The sequence below is a fragment of the Mizuhopecten yessoensis genome, unplaced genomic scaffold (assembly GCF_002113885.1).
Source record: "Mizuhopecten yessoensis strain PY_sf001 unplaced genomic scaffold, ASM211388v2 scaffold10045, whole genome shotgun sequence".
In the NCBI taxonomy this organism is placed as follows: Eukaryota; Metazoa; Mollusca; class Bivalvia; order Pectinida; family Pectinidae; genus Mizuhopecten; species Mizuhopecten yessoensis.
This window is the reverse complement of record NW_018408351.1, coordinates 997,611-1,010,870: the sequence shown is the minus strand read 5'-3', so window position 1 is coordinate 1,010,870 and position 13,260 is coordinate 997,611. Positions and strand designations below refer to the sequence as shown.

General features: G+C 36.4%; 1 protein-coding gene across 1 annotated transcript in view; it reads right to left on the bottom strand.

Annotated features, from left to right (window-relative positions):
• The window catches only part of LOC110459375 (gamma-aminobutyric acid type B receptor subunit 1-like), a 206,794-nt gene that overhangs the window by 107,937 nt on the left and 85,597 nt on the right, over positions 1 to 13,260 (bottom strand). The window contains exon 2 of the mRNA XM_021511597.1: positions 1,939 to 2,073. Within this exon, the coding sequence (XP_021367272.1) occupies positions 1,939 to 2,073 (135 nt within the window). The remainder of the gene's footprint in view (positions 1 to 1,938; positions 2,074 to 13,260) is intronic.

Genomic DNA, 13,260 nt, shown 5'->3' with positions numbered 1-13,260 from the left:
AGACAATGGATCACTGACTTTTCTTTCAGCGATAAATCTTTTGATTAATCTCTGAAGAATCCTTATTAGATTGTCTCCTCATCGTTTGATGAGCGACAAAGTTCACAGACTAGACATATTACACACAGTATATGACCATTAGGCTCCCCATCTTTCAAAATAAACCATATCTAAATGTGAATTTCTTTTTCCTGGTAACCTAAGCTTGTCAACTTAATGAAAAGTCATTGCTTCACTAACCAAACTAATTAGCAGAATCTTACGTAGCCAAAATAAAATCCCCAATAATCCCTGCGCCTGTTAGAACCGACGCGATATTAACCTATATTTATGGCGATTCTAGTGCAGTACTCACTAGTTCAGTGGGACATGGCCTCTTATACATGATTTTAATCTATATACTGTTCCATCTATTCTGAATATGCACGCATCCTAATTTTCTTGGTGTAAATTCCCAATATTCTTCCTCACAAAATTTATTTTGTGGATGAAGCAAACATCCTTGACTAGTTTACAAAACACATTGTCATTACTACCAAACTTGGAAAAAATATATGGTTCAAATTTCAGACTATGACTTTTAAAAAAATCACTGTCCATAGGTTTTTACATGTTCTAGATCATGCACTGACTGGTAAACAGAACTATAAATACAATGTCTGTATAATTGTTCACAGACAATAATTAACCCTGACTAACCACATTACGTAGAGCTTATATTTACCAGAGGATTTAGTGTCTTCTATAATTGTAGCCTAAAATGAGTGAAATGTCACTAGAAATGACCTATGGGCCATACAAAAGCCCTTGATTAAGGAGCATGTACCTAATAAAAGGACTGGAAAATAAACTTTGGCTCAGTTTCTGTAAATCAACCTTAATTTGTCACCCCCAAAATCAACAGACCTTCCTCTTCAAAAGCACCAACATCCATCTAAGTTTGGTCTAGATCTGGTAATCCACCAGAAAACAATATAGCTACTGTAACTGTAACTTCCATTATCCCCAAACTCAATAGGGATTTTTTCTTTCAAGGGACATCACCCATCCAAGTTTGTTTGAGATCGGACGTATCCTTTAAGAGATAACATCAGAAACGCAATAGTTTCCTACAAGTTTATTTAACAGCCACTGTGACCTTGACCTTTGCTTTAGTGACCCCAAAATCAACAGGCTTTTTCTACTCCCCTATGGGCAATATTCCTCCCAAATTGGCTACTGAAGAATTTACCCTTCAAAAGTCATTCTGAAACCAACAATTTTATAAAATTTCAGTTTTTGTTTTAGATATCATATGACCTTGGACCTAGAAACCAACGAGGCCTGTTAAAACCAAAACACAACAGGAATCTTTCCTTTTCGAATAGCATTGTCCCTTTAAGTTGAGTTCAGATATGATGCAGCAATCATCAGTCTATTTATAGCCATTGCAACCTTAACCTTTGACTTATAGTGACCCCAGGAATGATAGGCTTCTTCTTTTCTCGCTTAATTTCTGTTTACAGCAATTGTAAGATTACACTGACGAATAAGACACATGGCATGTTACTTAGCCACATAGGATAATCTTGCACACAAAGTTCTTCCTGTTGAAGTGCCCAATTAACACACACTGATTCTCTTAAACATGCTCATGCATCTGAATCAGTGAAGTTCCAGGGACCGATTGAACTTCATAGACCACATACAGGTATCATTCAACACTGATGACGAGGCTCAATACTTCTTTCTTAATCCCTAATCAGACATTATGCTCCTTGTAAACTGAAAGAAAGATGATATGAAGATATGGTTTCAGTTTCACAATTCACTGAATTCATCTTGCAGGTAAGTTTTTTGCTGTAACTTTTGTTAAGGAGAAATCTTAACTTGAGCTACAGAACATTCGTGAAACCAGAGCCTGGTCTTTCATGCTTTTAATCTAAATGGAATACTCACCACTACAAGGTTCCACATCTTGGCCGCCTGGGCCACAAAAGTGGACACGATACTACATCCAGACAACACCATCATCTTGGTGGGTTTCTGATACAATAGCTGGTACAACACCTTGGTTCCCAGTCCTGGCCGACACTGTAACAGAGAGCGGTCATAAAGCAAACTGGTAACATCACAATTTTTTATAAGCAAATAGACCATGTTTAAGTCAGCATAAATAATAGGCCATGTTTAAGTCAGCATAAAAACTAGGCCATGTTTATGTCAGCATAAAAAATAGACCAGGTTTAAGTCAGCATAAAAACTAGGCCATGTTTAAATCAACATAAATAATAGACTAGGTTTAAGTCAGCATAAAAACTAGGCCATGTTTAAGTCAGCATAAAAAATAGACCAGGTTTAAGTCAGCATAAAAACTAGGCCATGTTTAAGTCAGCATAAATAATAGACCATGTTTAAGTCAGCATAAAAACTAGGCCATATTTAAGTCAGCATAAATAAAAGACCAGGTTTAAGTCAGCATAAAAACTAGGCCATATTTAAGTCAGCATAAATAAAAGACCAGGTTTAAGTCAGCATAAAAACTAGGCCATATTTAAGTCAGCATAAATATACTGTTAACAGACTTGTTTAAGCACACTCAAATTTTAGCATATTATTAAATTTTAACAGTTTTGCATATTGATGAATAGGCACACCCACGAAATATGCAGTTGAGAACAACATACAGGAACTTCANGAAGAGTTTTGAAATTTTAGTCAATTTGACCCTTTTTGGCCCCGCACCTCAGGCCCCTGGGGGCTTAGGACTAAACCGGCAACCATTTTTGTTGACCTTTGTCCATGGAAGGTCCCTGCAAAATTTCATTGAAATTGGTTAAGGGGTTTTGGAGAAGAAGTTGAAAATGTAAATTGTTTATGGACGCATGACGGACGACGGACGACGACGGACAAAAGGCGATCGCAATAGGTCACTTGAGACTTTGTCTCAGGTGACCTAAAAAGTGTGAAAAGCACTAAAATAAGACTACCACTAAAATATGTACATAGAGTAATTAATATTTTAGTCCTTATTTAAGCTTGATTTGCTAGGATCTAGTAAGTATTAACAAGTCTTTTCAAAATTCCATGTTAAGATCTTATAGATCTTTCTGAATTTTAACTCAATTACTTTCAATGTGCACCTGAAATGAAAAGGTAGTATATTCGACCCTATTGTACATGGAATGTAAGACACATTTATTGACCTTGCTCATGGCCACTTGACCGCTAAAAAAGGTCCTCTTGGTGCCGTAACTATTTTCACTCTTTCGTCCCTGAGTAAACGCAATGGACATTTGATGTCAGTGATCTGAACCAATGAAGTGTGATCACTGCGATGAGAAGAGTAACCAATCCTGACGTAGCTCGAGGCCTGTTTAAACAGCAGCACAGAACCAGGGAAGTGAAAACCTTACCAAAATACAAACAAAGTGTGTCTGGCTGTCCTAACTTGGCTAACCAATCAGAGATGCGTGGCTGGGGGCTGTTGGTCAAACATGGACAACATACAAGGACAGTATTACTCTATCTGGCCCCATCACCCGACACACACTACCTAATACTACAGTGTTTGTTCCGGTATAGAGAAATACAAGCTTTTCTCTGTGGTCAGCTTAACGCAGCGTTACAAATTTAACATCCTTTCTAATCTTGAGGACTACCATTCATGAAAGAAACACTAAAACTAAATTATTCCTTGTCGAATATGCATGCAAATGTCATTAGTACATAAATGAATTATTGAATGATTTTCTTTCCGATGCAAAAATATAGCTGGAGAAATATACTACTTCTTTTTTTTATTAAGATGAAAGCTTGCAAAGAAAAGACAGGAGATATGAAGTTATTTTTCCTCTGCTGAAGTTTGACACCAGGTCTTACTAACCATACCGGCTTTACTTCTAGCTCCGTATTTGCCATCCAATATAACTTGAATCTGAAGTCTTTGAGTTGATTGGACCATTGAAACACTACTCCATAGAATCCTTTGAAATTCAGTTATCTTTATACCAAGGAAATCTTCAAAAATCTAAAAAAACTTATTTTTAGAACTGTCTGCAAACATTACGTGCCTTTTTGTGATAACTGATACTGAGATGATCAAGAATGACTGCACCTTGTCGGATATTCCTGGATATTTCTACACCAATCAGAAGGAGTAATCTACGGTACTATTACCCTTGACAGCTTTAATTTTATTCTCTGATAAAATAATGAAAAATTTAGCTTTCTGGAAAGTACTTTATCATTTATAGTTTGTAGGTCTAATCTTCAAATGAAAAAGAATGAAACCTCTTTACATTGAACAGCCATAAGGGGCAGTATATATAAGTATCTTGATTACTGTATAGCGGTTATATCTCGTGGGGTTTTTAATTTTGCTGTTTTTGTGCTTTGACTAATATCCGCAAATTACAAACACCAGCAAAACTAGAACACTGACAGGTCAGTAAGGGCCCCGTCTTGTGGCATATATCCCCCATAAACATCAAGAAGCAATCTGCCCATATAGCTGAGCTTGACGTTTGACATTTGGACTTCAAAAAGAATCGCAAGGAAGCAAAATATACATTTTACATGTACTATGATCATGATGTGAGTCTTGTTTCCTTCCACCTCCATATTTGCTGGGCTAACAGAAATGTAAATACCAGTGCAATACTCATTTGTTAGCTTTGATTTGTTTTATTTCACCTTATATACCTCCTCCATCAAGAGTCAGGGTCAAAATCAGAGATCCACTTTGTCTTTGACCTTTGGACCCATAGGCCTTGACCATTAACCCAGTGACCCTGATATTTGGTCAGTTTACTTATTCTTTAATTCCGACCAACTTTGCTTTATAATATCATAAAAAAATGTTCATCAGTGAAAAATACAAAACTTGACCTTGACCCTTTGGACCCCGTAACCTGGACCTAAGGTCAGTTGACTCTGTGTTAATTTCTGAACAAGTTTGCTACATAATCACATAAAATGACCTTGACTTTAAGTCAGTTGACTCCTTTTTAAATTCGGAGCAACTTTGCTTCATAAAGTCATAACAAAATGTTCATCAGGGAAAAGATACAAAATTTGATTGTGACCTTTGACCCAGTGACCGTGACCTTTGGTCAATTGACTCCTTGTTTAATTCTGAGCAACATTGCTTCAAAGTGTCATACCAAAATGTTCACCAGTGAAAAGATGCAAAATTTAACCTTGACCTTTAACCCAATGACCTTGACATTTGGTCAGGTTGACTCCTTGTTTAACTCTGATCATTTTTGCTTCATCATGTCATAACAAAATGTTCATCAGTGAAAAGATACAAAATTTGACCTTGACCTTTGAATCTAATGACCTTAACCTTTGACCTCAACTTCTTACCTCAGTGTGTCTCTGTTTAATTCAAAACAACTTTGCTTCATAATGTCATAAAATGCTCATTAGTGAAAAGCTACAAAATTTGCCTTGACCCCTGACCCGATGACTTGACCTTTGGTCAGTTGACTCCTTGTCTAATTCTGAGCAACATTGCTTCTAAGTGTCATACCAAAATGTTCACCAGTGAAAAGATACAAATTTAACCTTAACCTTTGACCCAATGACCTTGAGTCAGGTTGACTCCTTGTTTAATTCTGATCAACTTTGCTTCATCATGTCATAACAAAATGTTCATCAGTAAAAAGATGCATAATTTGACCTTGACATTTGAACTTAATGACCTTGACCTTTGACCTTGACTTTTTACCTCAATGTGTATTTTTGTGAACTGAACATCTTGACCAAGTTTCATGAACATCGGTCAATAAATACTTAAGTTATCAGGCAGGAACAAAATGTGTGGACGGACAGACAGACAGACAGACAGACAGAGTGATTACTATAGGGCACCCGTATCTCCGATACGGGGCCCTTATAATTGAAAAAGGTTAACCACCTTTACGGCCTATATCACAACATGTTAAAATGCTTATGACCCAATGCTGTTATGCAAGCTTAAATGAACTCAAACCAGATTATCACAGAACAACTGGGCAGTCCATGTAAAAACAACATTTACATATAAGTGGCCACAACATATGTATGTGTACACAGTAGATGATTAATTGATTACAGTTTAATCCTACAAAGGTACATACACATTTGATTTTCTTTCGAGTAAAGTCACTAGCAGATGTTTTCAAACGGTTTACCTGTATTTCGAGGTTTAAGCCTTAAATGATGGCACTCAAAATGCGTTGCACGACACATGGGATTTGGGTGCACAGCGAAATTTAACCCCCGCGAATATGTGCTGAATACGAAATCGCAAAATATTGACCTCGCCAATTTAAAGCGCTATACATTATACCTGGTTAACACTGTCTTTAAAATAACAAGAGGCCCAAGGGCCTTAGCGGTCACCTGAGTAATGTCATAGGTACTGGTAGCTCAATTTTATTGTTGAGATGTGATGTGGAAATCAGCATGTAAGCTAAGTGAAATACAATACTTGTCATGTCATCAAAGGATAAGAATGTTAAAATATTGGTAAATTTTCCCTTTGGGGTCCCACCCTAGCCCCTTGGGATGGGGCAGGAATCCCAGTTTTCCAATGTAATACCCTCATCTACCAAAGACGAATCTGACAAAGTTTGAATATTTTTTTTGCTGAAAATGGATAAAATTATTTCCCTATATAAACTATAGTAAACTTTACCCCAAGGGAGAACGGATGGCTCTGGGGTCCTGAAATTTACAATTTAAACAAAGCCTCTGAGGATCTTTCCATCCATGCACAGAAATTGACTCTGAGGCTGGAGTAGAAGATTTTTGAAATATTGGTTAATTTTCACTTTAAGGCCCAACCCTGGCCCCTGGGGTTCAGGTAGAAATCCCAATTTTACAATTTGAAACCATCTTCCTCAAAGGATAATTCTCATCAAGTAAGAATAAATTCCTACAGAAAATTGTCAAAATATACCCAAAAGTGGTATTTCCCTATATAAACTTTACCCCCTCCCCCTGGGAGAACGGATAGCTCGGGCGTCCTGAAATTGACAATTTCAATAAAGCCCCCTGATGATCTTTCCATCCATGCCGGAAAATGACTGTACTTCTGAGTCTAGAGGAGAAGATTTTTGAAATAATGGTTAATTTTCCCTTTAGGGCCCCGCCCTGGCCCCAGGGGTTGGGGTAGGAATCCCAATTTTACAATTTGGTATCCTCATCTACCAAGGATGATTCTGACCAAGTTTGAAAAAATTCCATCCACTGGTTCTTGAGTAGAAGTCAAAAATGTAAAAAGTTTATGCATGACGGACAGCAACAGACGAAAACCAATCAGAATAGGTCACTTGAGCAAAGCTCAGGTGACCTAAAAATACTGTTTAATGTATATCAAAATCTGTTCACTCAACCCTATTTTCATTTTGGCATATTTTAAAGATAGTTTTGCCTTCCTGGTTTGGAGGTAGCTGAATTAGTGGTGACTGGTTTACACATAGTTAGTGATGTGACTGGATAATGAACCTATCAGATTTGGGGTAGCTGGATGGTGAGACCACCAAATTAGTGGTGGCTGGATGGTGAGACCACCAAATTAGTGGTGGCTGGATGGTAAGACCACCAAATTAGTGGTGGCTAGATGGTGAGACCATGCACCAAATTAGTGGTGGCTGGATAGAGAAAAGCACAATTCTATGTATGTGGTGGTAGGATAAAAGGACAATGGGATCTGCACTGCAGTGGTTTAATACAGGGAAAACAGGCTAGTGGTGGCTGGTCAGGGAAAACAGGACTAGTGGTGGCTGGTCAGGGAAAACAGGACTAGTGGTAGCTTGTCAGAGGGACAACCAGTTAAGATGTGGCTGAATCAAAAGGGAAACTGTAAATTTGTAAAACCTAATGATAATTGAACTGGAAAACACATCTATGTCTATAATATCAGGTAGAAAAACAACCATCAGTGTCAACTTAATGAAGAGGATGTTTCCTTTTACTTTAAATCTAAGAAGCATTCTCATTGCAGTATTATAACTGAATTTGATAATAATGTTCACTAGTTATAGTACATATTAATACACTAACTAAACAGTGTTTGCTATTTTATTGATGAAAAGTCAGGAATGCTAGGAACAATTACAATAGGTAACAATTAATGTATGAAAAAGCACCTTTCTAGCCCTCCAAGGGTTTTGTTCTAAATAGATGAGGTTTCATGTCATTGTACTTTTGAGGCACACTCACACAGTTTATCTAATGATATAAACTAGAGTATTACATGCAATAGTGTACTGTAAAGTTCTATAATGTCACATCAAACTGAGCGCATATCACGTTTATTTGTAGTTAATTGTGGCCATGCAATTACAAAACTATGTGTTATATATCAAACTAAGGTAAAGGGGTAACCAATGAATCGGTTAAATTGGAAAAGAACAGTTTGACTTCAGAGTATAATATAATTCTTTTCAGTTTTTAATGTTCTTCTCACATGTTGTGCATTAATAAGACATGAAGAGTAACGTTGGTAATGTGTATGGGGATGGGGGATGGTAGTATTAAGCTTTTGTTTTCAAAGGTCCATTTGTTTTCAAATATATTAATTAAAATTCTGTAAAAATGCACAAGATGGGATTTATTTGTAATTTTTCATGAGAGTAACAGCAGTAATAATGTGCTCTTAGTTGATGGCTCGTACCCTTCATCTTATATTAAATGCTGATTAGACCAGTAAGTTGTTAGAAAGTGGTAAAATTGATAATGGCCTAAAAGTCACAATAATAAAGAGTTCTGAACAAATATAGAAGTAAAACATCATAGAGGAATGTTAATTTGTACTCGGTGAGTTAATTGATGACACGTTTTAAAGGTATACACACAACAATGCGGGCAAGCAAAGACAATTTCCCGTTATGCTAAATACAATGGTATTGAAGTAAAAATAATATTTTAAAGGGAGACAACTCTAACACTACTAGGTAAAATGTGTTGAGTATGATGTAGTTATACTCGTTAATATTTAGCGACTTGGTATTACATGTAATACAGAATACAGATTTATCAGTAGAAAGAAATATGGTACATTTGTACTGGCAAAACAACATGCAAGACATTGATAGAATTTGATTTATAAAATTATGGCTGCATGTCTTACATTGTGCAGTGTAAGTAAACTATGTAATCATTCATCATTTAAAAAATATAAAACATAAATTATACTCAAATTATTTTTGAAACCATAACAATAAGACTTTACATCAGATATGTTACATGCAGCTGTGTAGATCAAACTTTACAAATGATTCATCAATAAAAACAAACGAAAACTTGTTTGAAACTAACGTACTGCACATAAAATATTCATTGTAGTAAACTGTGATACACTGCACGAGAGAATTTCAAAGCTAGCTATCAATGACTGTCACTACTACACAAACTTTATTTCTATTTTCTCTGCCTCTACGTTTGATTTAGCCCCTGATTGTGATGAAGTGTTTAGACACATACTGAGATGAACTACAATGGTACAATGTAGGTCAATGTTAACCACTTTTCAGAGCCTATAATCTTGACAAAAATCCAATTTAAATAGGCAGTTAAGACAAAACAACAGCATTGGGATGCTTTGTTGTTGCTGCAGTTTGAGGTACGATACAGATCACCAGCATGCAACTTCCTGTGGATGATACAGCACCAATAGCGACACTACAACTCTACAAACTACATTCTGGTTAGCTTTGTGGAACCTAAAAACTTTCGAGAATCTTTTCATTTTAATTGTGTAAGAAGAAAAACCTACACCAAGTTTATAATTTATATTTAAAAACATCACATGTGAAAGTAAAATAAATCCAAGGAAATATTTGAGTTATGTATGAACATTTCTTTGATAAAAACTAACAAGCTAACCAGACCTCAAGAAAACAGATTTAGAGAAAAGACCCATGTCTGTGAACATGCTAAAATCTCATTTACTGAGCTAGATAATGCACACTGGTATGTCACATATAGAGCCACATGTTTTATAGGCCTGGAACAATAGAAACAAAATCACAGCACAAATCTGTGAGCAATCGTGGCCTTCAACATCCATCTGGAAGGACATCTTTATTAGATAGAGTCTGGAGGCCTAATCAGAGGAACGACCTCTAAAGCATATTTAAAAAACTTGTAAACTTATCAATCATATAAAAACAGCATAAATATGTGGTTTCGGAAATAAAACCTATTCACAGCAACGACACTGTAACCTTCAGGATAGCTCATTATACCTCATTATGGCCTTATTAGTCAGAGCAGAAGACGTAATAGATGGGTCGGTACGTAATTGTAAAGAATAAACGCTAGTTAAATGCCATGGAGCTCCTTGACTAATAATTCTTGTAAATCATAAACTGTAAATCTGGAAAGGTATGCTGTACAGGAGTGGTGATTCTTAATGACGAAAATCAAGCGTACCACGAGAGCCGCCACCAGCAATTAGGGCAGTCTGGCAATATAAAGCATGTTCCAAGGACAGAGGTGAGCAACCAACCAGTAGGAATCAATGGGTAGATGTCAAGGACAGTCTCGGAAGATGACATAGTAGGGTCCCTTCCATACAAATTTCATACTTTCTATTCCGCAGCAAGTAAAAAAGAATCCATACTTGCCAACCCTCCCTATTTAGGAGGGAGACTCCTGATTTTTGACCCTTAACCCTTTCAACACTGTAGACCATAATAGACTCATCCATATCAATGCATGGTAGAGTCTACTAAAGTTACATAGGGGTGAAAGGGTTAAATTGATTGTTTTCAACCTGTGAATTTGCTTAACTGTTCCTATATTCTAAGATCTAATTATTTCATCTTAAAGAACAACTCAAAATATGTCAGTTTGAAGGGTCATTTTGTCTCTAGGAGGTGTATACACACATTTTATTTATGTTTTAATTTTGAGCATGCAGAATCTCCCCCATGGAAATTTCTAAAAGGTTGCAAGTATGGAAATCTACACTTGTAACTTAAACGGAATATTCAGCTGTTTAAGTGAACTAAGACCAGCCAGTGATTCCCTAAACAAACAAAATTTAGGCTTTAAGTTAAGTTTATTTTCCGATAAAGGATCTGTATGATATCCTCTAGACCGGACTCCAACATGTTTTTAAAAAATGTACATTCATGTACTACACCTTTATGAAAGTTTGGTTATGGACATCACAGGTTTATTTCAGTTCCTGATCAATCCACTGTTCATCCAGTCTTTAAATGTTTTGTCAGGTGATAGGAAACTAACACCAGTCAGGGTGAATCTAAGAATCAGCGGTACAACATAGCCAGCATATAGAAATCATCTATATACTGTTCACTATGACTACAAAATGTCTGTAAGACCTGGATGCCTCCATGGCTGTATGGTTGCCACATAAATAGCAACAGTGATCTTGGGGTTATCTTTGGGACCATGAAATACAAACTAATCACAGGTATTTTCATACTTGACCTTTGCATATTGTACTTTGATAAAAACATGTTAAAAATGATGTCTGCAGAATCATGATGGGTCGAGACTGGATGGACATGGTTAACATTATGTGACCTCCCCAGATATGGAGCATATTAATATCACTAAGGCTATCCCGGTATGTGTGGAGGAACATGACACCAGATCCAACATCATATTCTCAAATGATAGTTTCCAACATAATACCACGGAAACAAATAGTGTTTGTAGTCGCGGTCCATGGATACAGATTTTGTGTATTATCAGTCCCCGCTATCCCTTAGGGATACTCTTGTTTTTCTATGTTTTAGAATTTGAGAACATAATGGCTCTGTTTTTTGGCTGTAATTTGAGTAGATGATGGTTTGATCCTTCATAGGTGCTTTATATCTGTAATTTGAGAGGAGGATTACAGAGAATTGTTGATTGTCACAACATCAACTAAAATATATCAAACAAATGATAAAGGTTATAGACATGCTATAAGGGCAACTTAGTACAATTCAACATTTTTCTAGTCTACCCATCTGTATAAATAGACAACAGCTGGCATGTGTATGCTAGGAAACAATCTTCAAAACAAAACACTGGTGTCCTTTGAGGCAGAGACAAAGACTCTCCATTTCTCACCACAGAAACCAATTTAAGCTTTGACTCTATTAGTCACATATCTCAGAAAGATTATCTTTCTGATATGTGCGAGAAACCAACTGAATCCAGGTTTGTCTCCCTTTTATTTCCTTTAAATCTGCCTGTGTCAGTATCCAAGGTAACACGGATATGTATCCTTGGTGCTTGTCTCCCACAACATAGGAGACCCAGAAGGGCACTTGGAACCTGTCTAAGTGCTGCTCTGTATAAATTGATAAAACAATATGTAAATGAAACAGGTCTTTTGTCTATTATGAGTCATGAGGGAGTAAATATGGAAATGGTAGGAGGATAGATGATGTGGTACCCTGGGATGTTGACAAAAGCCAACAACCTTGTCAGATGTAGCTGTCACCATATGATGTATGGGTTCAAACTCCAAGGATGGGTTCAAATTCTGGACACTCACTATGTACAAAACAAACACACAGAACAATTAGGCCCAGGGTCTCAAAGAACACAATGATTTCTCTATCGATCTAAAGATTCCAGTATGAATAATCTGTTGACCTTGATATGAACAGTTGCATACATAATTCTTATTCTTTTTCAAACTCCAGTCCTGACCGAGAGTTTACAAGAGTTGGAGCCCAGCTAGTAGATAATGAATTACAAAGGTAATATAACAACTTACAGAGGTAATATAAGAATAAATAACATATTTTTCAAACTGTCTGGTTCTCTTGCAATCTTGTCTATTTCCTTTGATATATTGTTTTAACCCAAACACTATACTCTATACTGCAGGTAAATGTTATCAAAACTAAAACAATTAAAGAAATGTTAATTAAATACCCCTGTCAATGCAAATCAATCTGGCTAAATTCCTGAAGCAGTCGGGCTTTGAAGATGCTGACAACAACGCGCTGCTGCTACAGTGTATTACATATAAAATCTAATTCAGGAAGAGTTTTCATTTAAAGGATATCAGCCAATTTGACCCCTTTTACCAAGGCTTTTAGTTCCTAGGAGGATCAGACCTTGAATTACAAAACTTTTAATCCCAATGGAGTAACATATATGGTATAACAGAAATTAAGCTGAAATCGGCCTAAAGTTTTGGAAGAGATATAATTAAAAGCAAATAAACTGATTTGACCCCTTTTATCAAGCCCTTCATACCCTATAGACTCAGCCCTTCTATTTGCATTACATATGTTCTTCATAGGCAAAGTG